Here is an 18,056-nt window from a genome sequence, read left to right as displayed (position 1 = left end):
ACTCTACAGGTGCTGAACAAAAACATATACGTACCCGACGAAGACCCGGAAGGGTCGAAACGTTGTTACTCAATAAAGGTTTCCTGGGAGCTGATATACTGTACAGTACAGTGTGCGGACAACCCTTCTTTCTCAACGACCCCCAAATTGACACCAATTAGCTCCCCCTTTGAAAAGATATGCCAGGGACCCCCATATGAGAAGATTTCTACGTCTCCATCAGTGATTCTCAACCAGTTTAATGTCAAGGACCCCCCCAGTTTGATATGCAATAGGCTACGGACCCCCCATTTAATGTCATTGCTATCTCCCATTTATACCCATTTTATACCCCTATTTATATTGTAAAATCTATGTTAATTTAACTCTGAGAGTGTACAAATGGAACCAAATGGATACACTCTCAAGAGTTACAGAACCATAAGGGTCCATTTGGTTCCAAACCATCCTTTAGCCGAAGACCCACTGGAACTCCCTCAAGGACCCCTGGGGGTCCCCGGACCCCACTTTGACAACCACTGGGGTTAGTGTATGTACGTCAACGCCGTATCATCTTCTCTGCAATAATTATGCATGAGATTTCCCACCCGTGCCGATGTCTCTGGAGAGCCATGAATAATACACTTTGTGTTCCGTTCTGTTCGCCGTCGTCTGACCAAAGGCCGATCGATAAAGACATGCTTGTTGTTGGTTTTTTTTTTAGCATACCGTGTTACCGGTGGTCAATACTGCCCTACTACAAAGCCAAAAGCAGATTTTAACTGACACAAGTGTTTAAAAAGTGTTTCAACTGGTCAGCCAAACGAGATATCGGTACAAACGATATCACACTAATTGTATATCTGTTATTGAGGGAATTGATTTGATCTCCCAAAAACACGAAGGCTAATTTGACTTTTGGGATACACAAATAAGCCGGTATGTCCAAAAACACAGACTGCACATTGGCTTTGTATAGGGCAGAATATAACTATTACTACTATTACTATTTATTATAAATACTATACTATGTTGACCGGTGTTCCCCTCCGTTTGTCCCCGTACACTTTTGCGACGCAACGCTCTCAAAGGCTATATAGAAGTGTATATTTGTATGTCTCTAAATGTCACGATGAATTGAACACGGTGGACCCTATTGTAAACAAGTGTAATGCTTTATGGTGTCGTCCACAGTTAACAGTTTTGTGTCGAGTTGTGCTTGAAACGTACTGTAAATCTCCAATCTGTTAATACATACTTCAATCAATCAATCTCGTAAATGGGATATTTTCACTGACTGTTCGCCCAAGGGGGGGGGGGGGGGCAGAAAACAAACAGGTTCAAACAATGCCATTTAATTAAATGACGGAAAGTAGATATCATTCCAAAAACGTGACACCCAGGAGATTATTCTTTATTCCCTCGGGGGGGGGGGGGGGGGGGGAGAGAAAGCGCTGTGTGGTCGTATGATGATTAAGCGGCTGATGTCTTCGATGGTTGATCGTGTGATTAGCCCCTGCCAGCGCTCACGTTCCTGGAATGCCAGCTAATGGGGCAAGGGCTAAAAATACCACACGCGAGTTGGAACGTCTCCGGGTTTCTTGATCTACACACAGACTGGATGGGTGAGTGACACGGGAATGAGGACGGGTAGCAAGTAGCTATACTACTAGGTCAATGGCATTACTCTGTCGTTAGTGTCGCAATCTCACAGTTCAAAGACTAACAAAGGAAGATCGGTGTCACTTCACATTCTCACGGATTTAGAGAGTGAGGAAGACACACACACACACACACACACACACACTGAATGGGTTAGGGCCGGGGTGGTTCACAATGGTTGACTATAGTCAGCCAACGACTGACTGTTGAGTGATTTTTGAGTGGTGCAACCACTCCTACAACCAGCAATGTCCGTGTTCACCTATGTGTTCACCTATGTATGCATTAATGAGAACGAGTATGACTGAGTACCAGTAGGGGCGCTGTTTGCCAGAAACGGAGAGAGAGAGAGAGATAGTATTAGTGCTGCAGTGTTGCCTGCTAATGAGAGAGAGAGAGGAGAGGGGGGGGGGGGAGTTGCACCACTCTGTTCACACGGGTGTGATTTTTTTATTATCCCTTTGATTACAATTACAACAATTTAGGCATTTGGCAGACGCTTTTAATCCAGAGCGATTTACAGTAAGCAAGAAGAATAAAATCGAGGTAATTACATCGATCAGAAAAATCACACCCGTGTGAAGTGAGGGGCGCCAATATATTAAAGTCTAACTCATGTTAATTAGGTGATGTAACGGTGATGTAAAAACAAACGCCGCAAACTCAAACATTAAACGCCATTAACAATAAAGAGAGAATATGACGTAAATCTTCCCTTCATTGTCAATGGCGTTTACAAGACCAACATTGAACTAAAGACAAACATTAAACCGGTGTATAGGATGGGCTAGCGCCTCTCAAACATCGACAGTATGAGCATATACTGTACTGTACATGCATGCATCAGAAGCATGTCTGGCAGACACTGGCCCTATACCTCTCCATATACTGTACCAGAGAGAGTGAGAGAGGGGATGACACGATTCAACCCCATCTCAACATAACAAATTGCATTTTTATAGCGCTTTTCCAAGTGCTAAAAGCGCTTTACAACGGTTCATTCATCAATGATTCATTCGTTCATACATTGGGAGGTGAAGCGGCGAACAGTTCGACGCCGGCGTCCTCACTTCCCACATTCACGCACCGACGGTGGCGAGCTCACACCGACCGACTCATTGGATGGGTTTCAGTCAGTGTCTTGCCCAAGGACACTTTGACTTTGATGTGGACGGGAGGAGGAGGAGCCGGGATTCGAACCGCCGACCCAGGGATCATTGGACGACTGGCTGCCTCTCTACCTCCTGAGCCACGGCCACCCCTTGTCACACAGTTGGGTCGATGCCTACATGGCAGGAACACGTGCTGCTGCGAGCCACCTGGATATAACACATTGCACTGCATCTTTCATGCTCTAGTCTAGAGAGAGCTGTGCTTTTCAACCCCCGGTTCATATCAAGGGCCATTATTTATTCAGCATTTGAGACCGCCATTTGATGACATTTAGCCTCTCAGACACCAGACTTTGAATATTGTGTTATGTCATTGGATATGTTTCATGTCCACAATTCCACGCTGTATTGATGTTGGTACCATTAGGAATAGGAGAGGTAAGATAACAGGCAATCAGACGTTGATCAAAATAACAATTCATCTACATTACTTCTACACATGTAGACTTCTTGTGAATGAATTAATGCAGTGCAGGTGTTTAACAATAACTTTTATTTAACTGAAGAGTTAAAGATCATACTCAACTCTACATCAGACCTCAAACCTGTAGATTTAGTCGACGAAAACCGTATGATATTTAGTCGACTAAAACCAGACTAAACACTAAAACATTCCAGGTGACTATACAATGTGACTGAAACTAAATGAAAACGTTTCAAGAGACCATGACTTAAAACTAAAATAGAAATGTGCTCAACACTGGCTGGAACACCATTAATTGATTGATCATTAAAATAGACACGGATCTGAAATGCACCCATCCCATTGGTCAGTAGTCAGACCGAGGGGGGGTGGACCCTTTCACCCTCCCCGCGGACACTTTCACGATATTCAAAGTGGGCCCTGATCCAAAAGAATAAGCGCTGCTATACTGTATATACAGAACACTTCATTTCCACAGAGGGACCACTTTGTATTTGGACGTCCCCAATAATCTATTAATCGCCGAATTCAATTTGTGAGTTCTAAACTTAATTCGCCTTCGGAGGCTTTAATGTTATCGAGGCACGCACAGCACACAGCGTGTCTCTGATGGATGGCGGGCGCTCGCATACATCAACCCCTGTGCGGTTACAGTCAATTTGACAACTAGAGTAATTGGTTGCATCACGTGAACGATGAATCACGGCCGAAGTGCAGAAGATATGCCTGTCTTCATTTAAAACATCCCCCTGCACATTTATCACCAGATCAATAGCACGCACACGCAAACGCACACATGCACACGCACGCACACACACAGCACACCTGAGGGTATAGGACTCAAAAGGCTAGTGGAAACCCCTTGGGGATGTATATAAAGAACCTGGAGGAATGTGTGTGTGTGTGTGTGTTTGCTCTGGTACTTCAGTTCTCGTGAGGATAAAATGTGGATGATAGAGATGAAGAAACCATCAAAAGATAAGAGAGCCCCGGTGGCCCACCTGGTATAGCACATAATACCACTAAGTCTTTATAGACAGTTTGGGTTGAGGGTTCATTACATGAATGAAGGTTAAGGTGAGGTTAGAGAGTTGCGGAGAGTGAATGCAGTCAATGACGTCCGTGTATGGCTGTGTCTTTGTTAACCCATTCTGACCTGAGATCAGATTCATACGAGGTTTCCACGGGACACACACTGGTCTGATGAACCCATTCTGACCTGAGATCAGATTCTAAAAATGTCAGTCGTTCTTCGAATTTTTCAAAAATAGCAGACCTACAAGCTCGTATCGCGCCACTCGGTGGCGCGATATGAGCTTGTAGATCTGCTATTTTTCAATACATAAAGCGTAACATGATGCTAACACCAAAATGGGTGCCCGGTCAGAATGGGTTAAGGCATAGAGTATGTGGGTGTTGTGGGAGCGACACAGAGCGAAGGAAAGATTGTCTCGGGGGGGAGGAAAGAGAGAGTGATTGACAGAGAAAACTTGAGAAGGGGAGACATTCGGGGGCATGTGTGATTGCTATATACATAATGTCTCACTATAGTTCACTTATAGATTAGGATATTCTTATCTCGTCACACTGCAGGCAGCCAGCAAGTAAAAGACTGCAAGGCGTTCGTCATAATTCCCTCCATATTGTCCTCCACCGTCTATGCCCATTCAAACTGGCACTGCACGTCACCAGAACACGGCGGTTATGTCGGAACTAAAGCCTGTACCCGGCCGGCACACGCCAGTAACTGCACCCAAAATGAACTACTGTACATTTATAGATTTGATAGAAAATGTTGCTAGGAGACATGAAGCCCTCATCAGCATCGTGTGGATTTTACAGACATACGTACAAACGCACAGAGACATTTATAGTTACAGTAGATGTACACTTAGGCTTTCTATAGACTTTCTATAGCCTTGACGACTTTACAGGCGTATGCATAGGATTTTTTGTTTCTTTCTACGTGATTTTGTTTAATCCTTTTTATTAGAAATGCAGCAATGTTGAAAACGGATGTCTTTGTTTCCTTCTATGAGATTTACTGAAATCTCAAAATGTCCCTTTTCTTTGTATGTAATAATGTTGGATAAACCATGACAGAGACAAATAAACTATCTATCTATAGGCTCAATTTATATAACTTAGAGAGCATTTTTAGCACTCCATAGTCACGCGTGCATAGTTTCATTATATAGATATTCCACTGTTGTTAGGTTCTTAGCTTACGTAGGATTCATGATGACTATTTTCATGCATTTGATGTATTATCGTGTTTTTGCTCTTGTTTACTGTAAATCGCTCTGGATTAAGAGTGTCTGCTAAACGCCTAAATTGTAAATTGTATAGACTACAGCTTAGTTTAGCTCTCTATATGAGCTTATTATTATCAGTGAGCAACACCGTCACGCACGCTACAGACCCTTACAGGTCTGTAACTCAATTTATTTCAAGTTTCCTTGAAATGAAAATGCTTGAGAACCACTATATAACCGCACTAATAATAATAATTATTATTCTGTGTGGTTTCTAGCCTGTGTACTGTATAGAGACTATCCCTCGTCCCTCGCTGACGAAGCAAGCAAACCCAATGCAGGTTCAGGCCGGCCGCAAACCAAGTATCTCTCTCATCTTATCTCAACCATCGGTGCATTTCATTTGATTGACGGCGGACACGTGTACACTGTACGCCGTTGTAGATCTATGGAGAAGTGGACGTTTTAACCCATTCTGGGCGGGAACCCCTTTTGGGTGTTTTAAAGCATTACGTTATGCTTTAGCCGGTTGAAAAATAGCAGATCTACAAGCTCGTAGCGCGGCACTCGGTGACTATGAGCTTGTAGATCTGCTATTTTTGAAAAGAATATGCCGCGCAAATCTTTGAATATATATATCAACCAAATCTTTGCTTCTGGGGGTCCCTGGAACAACATATTTTCAGACGGGGGTCGGCGGCCAATTACATATAATTGCTGGGGCCCTTGACTTGAAATATTGAGAACCACTGATACAGAAACATGGAGGTTTTTCAGAAAACTGTTTAAATTTCGACGCCATGAGGCCTAAATGGGTTAAGGGCATGTACTCTGCGCACGGGGGAACCTCCCGGGGGAACGTCTGGGTTCACAAACCATCGATTATAGGCATCAGGCTCCATTTGTTGATATGCAGCCCAAATGGTCAGGGGGAAAAGAAATTAAAAAAAAGAAACCGTATTGTCCTCAGAAACAGAGGAGCTTTGTTGTCACAGTGCCTCTGCGGCAGCCGGCCGGCCGGCCGACCGACCGACCGACCCGGCCCAGGCCCCGGCAGACGCAGATGAATTATTCCAGTGGAGCGCACAGTTTTAAAAAAAAGAACGTGATTTCATCTGGCCGGCTGCCAAATATGCTCTTTTCAATCTGATTTGGTTTAATAACTGATGCCATCTGAAGAAGTCTGAAGAATCCCGCAGCAGTCTGGGGGTTGATGCAAGAACGTGCACGTGCTTGCAAGGCTATACAGTACTGCACGGCGCACACACTAGCACACAGCCACAAGCACAAGCACACATACATAATAGACAAAGTCATACACGAGTGCGCGCACACATGCACGCACACACACACACACACACACACACACACACACACACACAGAAACACCAAGGAAGGACATCAAAGGGAATTCCAAAGTGGGGTGGGACAGAGTTTGCGTCTTCACTGTCTTGTCTAGTTTTTTTTATTCGGGTGGATCTGAGATAGGCAGAGCGGTCGGTCGGTGGAGTCTTTTTCCCCTGGAGGAGACGGATATTAATCGTGGCGCCCTCCATTACCTCCAGCCAGTCAGAGGCATTCGATAGAATAACCACCGGCGTCCGTTTGCTATACCGTTGGGAGGACGGAGAATACGAGATGAATAAAGATCAAGATTCTTTAAGACTTCATCCACACAGTGGTATAACCTTCAGCACGGAGATCAATCAACCGCCACACACACACACACACACACACACACACACACACACACACACACACAGCAGGACGATTCTGTGTGTGTAGAGGCAGTGGGGGGTGTGCGCGCACACACACACACACACACACACACACACACACACACGCAAAGCTGCTAGGATTATATAGACTACACACACAATCGTTAGATCCTAACCCGATCAAGGCGAAGCCCCAGACCAGTGGCTTTCAACCTTTTTCATATCAAGGGCCCATTATTAATTTGGCATTTAAGAAGCCACATGGACCACCGTTCTGATGTCAGACATTTAGCCTCTCAGACCCCAAAAAATAAGAATAATAAGAATTGTTATCGTCGGATATAGATTTTGTCCATAATTCCATGCTGTATTGATATCGGTACCATAGGAGAGATAACAGGGCAAATGTTGATCAAATAACAATTATTCTACATTCTCTAATTGTGTAGACTTCTTGTAAATGCAGATAATTTAACGATAACGATAATTTAACTCTTGAGAGCATACCATTTAACGTGGTTTCATATTACGCTCTCAAGAGTTAAAGATCTATATAAGGGTCCATTTGGTTATGGTTATCAACTCTCCATGATTTAGCTATAGGGTCCACCTGGAACCCCCCCCCCCCCCCCCCCTCAAGGACCACTGCCCCCAGACTACAGCAACTGTCATGTAAAATGTGATTCATCTGGTTAATTTTAATTTATTTAACATCGTAATGCCTGATTTACCTACACACCCTTGGTTGTTGTGACATGTCGCACTCTATACAACACCAGCACGACAGCCAAATATAAATCACACTTAAAAGGTGACTCAGTGGTCACCCAGGTCTCTGGCGTGGCAAGCCAAGCCCAAAGGAAATTCCCTGACTCGGGAGCGGGGAACATATTAGACTTTTAGGCCATTGTGAGCCACTGAACTCTACTACAGAAGGTTGCAATCCATGTAAACAAAACCTGGTTTAACACATAATCCTTAATCTAGATTTCTGGAGTCTTACATTACAGGTTCAATCAATCTATATCAAGCTACAGGCTATGTATGCATTACACGTACAAGTATACAAGCTCACAACAACAACAGCATGGCACAGCGCGACACATTGTGAGCTTATAGATCTGCTATAAACCCAGCTATGCAATTAAGAATAAATCAGGCATTTGTTGTTGTGTGTTCTGTGCATATTAATGTAGCCAGTATAGCTCTCAGTAGTCTAGTTAAAGCAGTTATGAGTTATGAACAGCACTGCGGTATCATCTCAGCTCATTGTTAATGAAGGATGTTAGACGTTTTCTCTACATGAAACCACACGATCCATATAAACTGACAGCCGCGCAGCATATGCTCTGAGAGACATCCTTGTCGTCCTACCCATATGGAGATGTGCGAGCGTGCACGCACGCGCACGCACGCACAGCAGCACAAACCAACAAACACACACAGGAGTTAAAAGTAGACGTTTTGGGAATCGCAAGGTTCCCGGTTCGATCCTCAGCTCCTCCTGGCTTAGTGTCGAAGTGTCCTTGAGCAAGACGTCTGAACCCCCGGCCCTATATTTGCTCATGATGACCAGGTTGGTGCATTGCATGGTTTCCTCCACCATCGGAGTGTGACTGTGTGAATATAATGCACATTATATACACAGCACAGGAATAGACTCCAGTGTGTTACCGGCTGATACCGGCAATAAGCCACTCCCGACCTACTTCCTTACCACCACCGGAGTGTGATTGTGTGAATGTAATGCACATTGCACAGCACTTTGGGGGGAAAGGGGCACTGTATAAATACAATTACCATATCTCTGCTGTTGGGAGGAAACCTCATAACTCCAAAAACAAATTCAGGAAATGAAGATTTGTTTTCTTTCTTCAGGAAATGAAAAATATAAATTTCTCAGGAAATTAAGAAAACCATATATTTTTTAAATCAAAGCAATACAGCCTCATCAAAGTTGGTGTTGTAACTTTATATATTTGTCAATTACTTCCATGAGAGGGGGAGAGGTGGTGGAGTTGGTTGCTTTAGCAGACATTTTGAGGGTCCAATGGAGTTAACAGGTTTTGTCCAAAGCACCGTTTACTACTTTCCATTGGTTCAATATTTTCAAAACAACACACACACACACACACGTAAAGGGTGTTCAATAGCACTGATTTATGCCCCCCAAAAAAATCTAAGACCTCAAAAATTGAGTTATGAGGTTTCCTCCCGACAGCAACGATATACAGTACACACATTCAGGGTCACAAACACACACACAATGTGTGCACGCACGCACGCACATATAGAATTATGCACACACACACACGAGGCCCTCCTGCAGAGAGACCATCTGTGGTTTACTCTGCCCCTCAAAACCAGCATCTCCAGATTGCTTCCACACACACACACACACACACACACACACACACACACAGCTACTGTATCTATTTATACTGTGCGGTACGGTGGTGTCGAGTGCCAACAATAACCATTCGGTGAATAGTATAATAATCCAATCTGCAAGCTCCCAATGAATGTGCTGCATTATCCGAGCTTTCATATAAACTCATATGAAACCGCCAGGTATCTCCAGACAGCTACACTCCAGACATACAATCTCGGACTGGTACAGTATTTTGGTATCTCTGTCAGAGGTTCTCTGGCGGTGTGTTTATCTGACACTATGGGTGGGCTGGAGAGCCTTTGGGCAGCTGTAACGTTGAAGTGTACAGACCAACACTGCAGGTGTTCGTAGCCATTTAGACCAGAGGCCGATTCTAAAAAACAGTTTTCTGAAATACCTCCTGTTTCTGTATCAGTGGTGCTCAATATTTCATGTCAAGGACCCTTAGAATTATATGTATTTGGCCGCCGACCCCCATCTGAAAATATGTTGTTCCAGGGACCTCCCCAGAAGCAAAGGTTTTAGTTAAAAACTTTCACTCTGAAATAATATATATTCAATGATTTGAGGCACATTTTCACAATTTTTCAAAAAATAGCAGACCCACAAGCTCGTAGAGCGGCACTCGGTGCCACGCTATATTTCAATAGCTAAAGTACAGGAAGGGGCCATCAGAGATTTATTTTAGCTACAGCGACGCCATTCTGCATATACATGTCACGTGAGTGTGTTGGGAGGTGCAAACAAAAAGGTACAGTAGATGGCTGGAATTCTGCGCCGATTACATCAACGCAAAACATCCTCTTCGGTTCAAGTCGGTGTTGCACGACTCTCCCTCGCTCAAATCTCTCTCTACTTCTACACTCTCCTGTCTCTACAATAGAAGCAAAGGAAAAAATTAATATTCCATCCATGACAAATCCCTCTCTCAAGTCATCCCGGAAAAGGACCCGACATCGATCTCCAGATCTGTGTTACAAATCTCTGTGAGCGAGTGCATGTATATACGCGTCTGTCCTCCTGCCGCGTCTCTCATGAACACGCGTGTATCACTGACTGACTGACTCCCCACCGGGAGAGTCACATCAGCGTGCACCACGATTGCATGCAAAAGTCAATGCTATAAAGCAGGGGTTTTCAACTGATTGTGAACCAGGGACAACCACCTTGACTAAGGATCAACCTGGGGACCACTGTTGTGTTGTAACGAGATATGGGCTAAGATTAGTGCTTTTGTAACACTTTCTATGGAATGCATCCCATGTCTTATACTGTTTCTCAAACGATGGTCCACGGACTTAACTGATATACAGTACTGACACATTTTTTCCATATTTTACTATCTTGAAGCAGATCTACATCCATACATTATGGCTATTATCGGCTATTTGAACTATTTTAATAATAGTAATAATAGTAATATATATATTGTAAAAATGGCAAATACGTGCAAGATGATGACATGATTATATGGGCACATTTCCTAATAATGATGACTCAATCAGGCAAGCTGGTACACTTCACCCATCTTGAGATTCTAACTGCCTTTTCTTTGGAATTTCTTAACCTCAGACTTCCCAGTAATTCTGATAACATTGACGCACTTCCACGGAACAGTGCACAGACGTTTAGTGCACTGTTCCGTGGAAGAACGCACGCAAATTCACACAGAGCGTCGCAAATGATGCGACGCGAGTGAGGCGAACGGTGAGCGACGCGTCACCCACGATCCGCGTGTCCGTCCCCGTGTACGTGGAGATCTCGTGATGTGACCAACGTGACGCCATTGGTACCGACGTCATAGTGTGGCCACCAAGTGCTCTGATCACTAAACTTAAGTATACCGTACTCTGACAAAAGGTACGCACTGACACAACGGATTCCGATGACAACAAGGACATTTTCTTTTTTTAACCCACGATTTCGTAACCCATTTTGCACCTGGTGCATGCCAATTGCCTATAAGCTGTTATCCTGGGTGCTACTCTACCTCTGCCAACCTGGGGAGAGCCCCGAACTGAGCTCAAGCTTCTTTCAATGCATGAGGAGTGGATTAAGGAACACGTTATTCCAACCAGTTCCTCTCACCTCAATCAGGCGCCCCGGCTGATCATATCAGGGAGAGGCAGTATAGAAACCAGGGTTTACCTACTGTATACCCTAGGGGACACGGGGGAGAACATGCAAACTCCACAAAGAAGGGCCTTTCTGCCCAAACCCCACCTCGGGTATATGGGCGCCGATCATGACATGTGAAGCGACAGCGATAAAAAAAAAAAGAAAAAAAGTGGAGCAGCATGCGAGTGACACAACAACAGAAACGTATAACCCAACTGAAGGACTGGGGGTGGAAGAGGGGGGGGGGGGGGGGGGTTCGTGACTTCATGATTTATATTTAATGCTTTATTTCCTGAGATCATCGTGCTTGATTTCCTGAGATCGTCATGCTTTTTTACACTCAGGAATGTGTAGGAGTCTCCCCCCGCTGACCTTAGAGCGCCGTGCCGCCGGCATGCAGGCAGGCAGCACGGCCGCAAATGATATTTCCAGGGACAGCGAACGGTTGCAAAACATATCAGATTATTTCTCTCTTTTCATTAGAAGATCATTCAGAGTTGCTGCTTATTATAAGATCTGGACGGGTATACAGGCAACCTATTCCGGCTCGTGATTGTGCCATTTCCCAAGGCACCATTGCTTTAAAGTTTTTATTATAGGCTGCTATTGTGATTTTTTTAAATATATATATATATATATATATATATATATATATATATATATATATATATATATATCCCACAATTTTTGTAACCCATTTTTTTCCACCCAGTGCCAATTGTCTTGTGTAATCCTAGAGGCCGCTACACTCGCTCTGCCATCCTGGGGAGAGCAACGGACTGACCTCATGCTTCCTTGAATGCATGAGGAGTCCAAGCTGCTTCTTTTCACCTGACAGGGGGGAGTTTCCCGGGTTGGGACATATTAGTGTGTGGAAGTTATTCTGGCCAGGGAGAGGCAGTTCTAAGAGACCAGGATCATTACTGCATGTTTTTTTTAGAGGGTAACACGGGGAGAACATGCAAACTCCACACAGAATAGGCTGCTATTGTTAAATAGAATACTACAAGCATAATGCTAAGCACGCACGCACCTCCACTCAGTCACTCAGGAAGTGGCCAATAAAAGTACAGAAGAAGATCTCACACCTATAATTCCCTCCTCAGCCCAACCGACCGCTCTTGTTCTCACTTTCTAACCCGTCACACGCACACGCACACGCACACACACACACACACACACACACACACACACTTAGAGAACCCAATGAACTCTGCCTGTGGTGAACTTGAATGAACCATATCCCCACCTGCTCTTACTCCAGGTATGACTTTTCAAAGAGAAACAGCCTCAAAGTAATACAAAAAAGAAATAAGTTCCTCTGTAGAACTATCTGGGGATGTCCCCAATGTTAAAAGTTATTTTCAACTTATAGCCTGAGCTCAGAGAGAGAGAGAGAGAGAGAGAGAGAGAGAGAGAGAGAGAGACTATAAGTTAATATATGAAGCTCAAATGCAGACAATACCGTCAACAACGCCCCTCAAAGAAGAGATTATTCAAATGTTGTGTGCGACTCAAAAGAAAGAAAAAAAAACATAACTGCAGGAAAATAATGATACCCTTGTGACCACCACTCCATCCTTGGCATGGACACACAGCTTGCAAAGCTCTGATAATTACATTGAGGGCCCGGCGGTAATGACAGCCCTCTGCAGCCACAGTAAGAAAAAGACTTTCCTCTTAAAGACGCAGTGGTCAGAATGCCGAGACTCCAGCGCGCTCAGTAACGCGGAGGCATGAAAGAAGATCGGCTCGGAACCACCGTGTGTCTGTTGCTCTCACTGGGGCAGTGCCTTGGCTGGGGGAAATATGACGCCAGCTTGTGGGGTTGTGCGGTACGGTTGGGTTTGGGGGGGTACGTGAGGAGAATGAGGAAAAATGCTACATAAACACGGCCTACTATGCTTGCTCACCCTTAATGGCAGACCTATGTATAGCATTAACAAGGATTGTTGCTTTGTAAGTAAAAAGGCTACAAACAACTCCTTTCAAATTGTGGCTAGTATAGTACTGCGATGGGTGGAGTTGTATTTAGGTGTGTGTATACGGCCGTAAGCAGGTTATCACATTTAGAGTTAACAGACTCTTCCAAGCATACCCCCTCTCCCCCCTCAGTCAGTCAGTCAGTCAGTCAGACAGACAGACAGACAGACAGACAGACAGACAGACAGACACACACTCTTGTGTGGTCACAATATAAAGGCAGCGGTGCTGTGTGTGATAGCGCACTGTGTACTTTACACCCAGCAATCTCTTGACTCTGTCAGCCCAGAGCGACAAGCTTTAAGACGTCGCATGGTGGAACTGCACTGGTGGCTCATTATGGGTGTGTTTGAACAGCTGCAACCCCATTGCGGGTTCACATTGGGATTGGGTGTTACTTACCATGAGAATTTGGCTCATTTAGCCTTTAACAGAGGGAGAGAGAGAGAATAACTCACTTTTTTTTGTCCATTGTTTCCAAAAAAGGGAATTAATTAACTTAGGGGCTCCACGATAGTATATGCACTATCACTGGACCATGAAAAAAAATCTACATAATTTTTCAAAATGTCACATAATGAGCCCCATGCGTGTCTGTCTTGGACTGGGCAGTGTTTTTGAAAACTGGCAGACTGCTATATAGTAGGACAGTTGCCAAAAGAAGACGCTCTTTTAACCGAATGGAAAGTCAACAAGGGAATTGTGGGGATAATTGACAATGTAATTATACCAACCAAAAACCAAACCCCCACGCTGGCTACACCATGTCAGAACCATAGCAGACTGTGTAAAACCTCACGGTCCCAGTCTGTGTCACATGAGAACCGCTGCCTGCCCTCCGGTCTTAGTTTCCATCACTCAGTGCAGCGTACGGTGCGGTTTGTGGCCGAGAGGGGGAATCGAATCGTTAATTATTAGGAGAATAGGAGTCATTATTATGGAGAGCTAGCTATTTGATCCCTTATACATGCCGGCGATGCCGCCCTTTTCCGGAGCTGAATCGTAAGAAGAGAGTTATTAAATAACAAGGAAAATACAAGGAAATCATATTCATAATAGGTCCCATCACCTCATGAAAGGCGCACCATCATGCATGTAGGGCGGCTATCATTTGTAGAAATACACATGGGAGGAGAGTATGTAAAAAAAAAAGTTTGATTCGTGCAAGCATTTCCACGCGCATCATCCTATTGCCAATTTGTTACGTTTGTGGATTATTGCTCTACCAGCAACTTGTATAGGCCTATAATAATAATAATTATTATTATATAGGCTAACAACAACGACGATAATAACAATAATGCCACATAAAGCACATTATCCATTGATTGAAATAGCCTACCGCCCTATGCGCCTTTGGGCTGCATTGTATAGTGACAGTCGTCGAATTAGCCCAATTCAATAGTGTAGCTTCTTATATTGACTCACCAGATGACAGTGATGAACCTGACAGGCTCGAACTGCTGGACGCTGCCATCCCAGTCCAGTCCGTCTTCGTCTGGCTTCCCTCCCGGTGGGTGGTGGGGGTGGTGGTGGTGGTAAGGTGCGCTCCGCGAGCCGGCTCACGTTCCCGGCGATGCCTCCATCACGTCTCTCTCGCTCTCTCCTCGTTATTATTTTATTGTACCTTTAATTCGTGTCTTGGTTCGTGTATGTATAGCGGCCACGTCTGATGATGATGATCGATGTTTCTATTTTTCAGTCACGCATATGTGTCAAAAATGTCTACTTGATTTTTCGATCACTTCTTCCACTAAATTCTTTCCCTGTGCGCCGTAGTGGTGGTGGTGGTGGTGGTGGTGGCGGCGCACACGCGCACACACTGCCGCATACTGGAGACTGGAGAGGTATACTTTCGCCCACTGGCAGGATAAAAATAGTCGTACAGACAAACTATACAGCAGCAACACATGCACTTCTGACTGCTAGTCACCCTCCATGGCATTCCAGTTTCATATAATGTTATATTTCTATAGCCCACGTTTCCTTCTGCAGAACTGTATTGAGCTCAGCTCGGCCATAGCAATAGTTTCCAATCCATGTGCCACTTTAAGATTTACAATAAACACACCACACTCACTGCAACGTGGGCGCGCCGCTGCGCCTTCTTAAAGTGAAAGTCTGTGGGAAAATACTGAAAATAGTCTAGATGCCATAGTCCAGAGGGACGACCTCGCAGTGGTTGGCTGGTTGGTTGTCAGGGCAACTATTGATGCGAGGAGGAGACTAATTGAATTGTATAACACTGTGGCTAATGAATGATGGATGAATGGTGGATGGACATGGATAGAGGAAGCTTGTTTATTAGCTATTTGTTGTGATTCAATGCTGAGATCATTGGTATTTATGTATTCACTTATAATGTCTTTATGTTTTAATGTGTGTGGTGTCCTCTTTTTCCCCCACGATATTTTTAGGCCTTTATTGATAGACCACACTCACAGTATAGTTTGATAGGAAAGGGGGAGAGAGATGAGGGGGAAGACACGCAGCAAAGGTCGTCGGGATCGGGACTCGAACCCGCGACACGCTGTCAGGCTATGGATTACCAGCCTTAGGTGCCTGGACCGCTCGGCCGGCCCAGGCCGTGTGGTGTCTTCTTAACCAGGGCTCGCCTAAGAGATCTCTCCAGAGTCCAGGTAGTCCTCAGACAAGCCCTCCATCGTTGCTTCCAGTCATCCCGGTTCTCCATACTCACGGCCAGCTGGTTGGTATAGTGGTACTTTGCCCATGTTGGTTCTCACAGCACCAATTTGCTGGCTGGCAGTTCTTGATGTCATTGGCAGTGTCTCATTCTGGCTCACCCTTGGTATTCCCTCGTACAGAATCTTGTTGGTAACTCTGTGTACTCTTGCTGATGTCAAGTACTGCATGTACTGGTGTAGCACCCGTCTAGAGACTTCTGCAGGGTTGGCTTCAGGGTCCATAGCATTCACTGACGTATAGATGAACATGAGTTTGATTTGACGGGGGAGATTGGAGTTCCATACACTGGGCATGCCATTCAGGGCCCTCCACGCAAGTGTAGGCTATACGTTTGGCTAGTAGAGTAGTGCCTTCCTCACTTTAAGATCTTGCTCGGTTGAGATGAGTGAGTCCAATGAAGTCCTTGACTTCCTTCAGCACAGTGCCTCCTGTGAGATTAGAGATTAAACAAAGATCGATTGATTGATTGATTGATTGATGTCTTTATTGACATAGGCAATACGTGAAGTTGTACATGCATGCCTATCTGTAGCCATGGTTCATGACTCTCGTATTCATACGAGAGTCATGAAGTAACTGCACCCTGTTTTTGGCGCTCGCTACATTTACAACGTTTCCGTATATATAAACATTCGGAATTCAAATATAAAGTACTCACAATTTGTCCCACGGGTGTTAGTTAGTTGCAGCTCCAGCGATTAGAATTTCTGCGTTGTTTAATAAAAAGCATTTTTATCCAAGCTGTTATTTTGCCATTGGCTTTCAACTACGCGCCCCTATCGGTCGGGAGGAGGGTGGCACTCGGTGTGTTCGATATAGGTACTCTGACCGCCCTGCCAATACAGACTAATAGGAGAGTGCGCTCCCGGTGTGCAACTGTGGATTTCCCAAACGAACCCCGTTTGAAAAAAGTAGCCGGGGCGCTCGGACAAAAATGCTTTTTATTAAACAACGCGGGATGCAGCAATTCTAATCGCTGGTGCTGCAACTAACTAACACCCGTGGGACAAATTGTGAGTACTTTATATTTGAATTCTGAATGTTTATATATACGGAAACGTTGTAAATGTAGCGAGCGCCAAAAACAGGGTGCAGGTACTTCATGACTGTCATGATAATCATCATGGCAGTCATGTTTCAGGGCTAGCCTATCTGTCAAGAGGATAAAACACAATAAACCTCAATAGAGCTTATTACATTGGTGTACTCGACTGTAAACTTGTAACCCCATGCCACATTTTGATGTTCAACCTAATTAAAAAATAAATACACCAATCTCTTAATAATTTACTTTGAAATCTCCCAGAAATAATGTATGTAATGAAAAACACACAAATCTAAGACACTAGTTTTCTAGTGTCTTACGTGTGTGTGTGTGTGTGTGTGTGTGTGTGTGTGTGTGTGTGTGTGTGTGTGTGTGTGTGTGTGTGTGTGTGTGTGTGTGTGTGTGTGTTATCTTTACAGCATTGAAATTCAGGGCAAACCTCTTTTCGAGAATACATTATTGTGGTATTATGTTGTATGTATGTATCTCCATTCTATTAATTAGACAATGCTGCCCCCTCGTGTCAGCGCCCGACTACCATCCCTCCACGCTATGGGATATGTTCGCCCACTCATCACTTGATTGACTTGAACAAAGTTTGG

At 44.4% G+C, this 18,056-nt stretch overlaps 1 protein-coding gene across 2 annotated transcripts in view; it reads right to left on the bottom strand.

Moving 5' to 3' along the window:
* Nucleotides 1-16,404, bottom strand: part of chn2 (chimerin 2) — a 62,200-nt gene extending 45,796 nt beyond the window's left edge. For both annotated transcript variants that reach the window (XM_080767914.1, XM_080767915.1), the window contains exon 1: nucleotides 15,132-16,404. In XM_080767914.1, the coding sequence (XP_080624040.1) occupies nucleotides 15,132-15,180 (49 nt within the window). In that variant the 5' untranslated portion in view covers nucleotides 15,181-16,404. The remainder of the gene's footprint in view (nucleotides 1-15,131) is intronic.
* Between the last annotated feature and the right edge of the window lie 1,652 nt (nucleotides 16,405-18,056).

This window comes from Protomyctophum bolini (assembly GCF_963924005.1).
Source record: "Protomyctophum bolini genome assembly, chromosome: 7".
NCBI lineage: Eukaryota > Metazoa > Chordata > Actinopteri > Myctophiformes > Myctophidae > Protomyctophum > Protomyctophum bolini.
The sequence above is the reverse complement of the archived record's forward strand: the minus strand, read 5'-3'. Positions and strand labels throughout refer to the sequence as shown.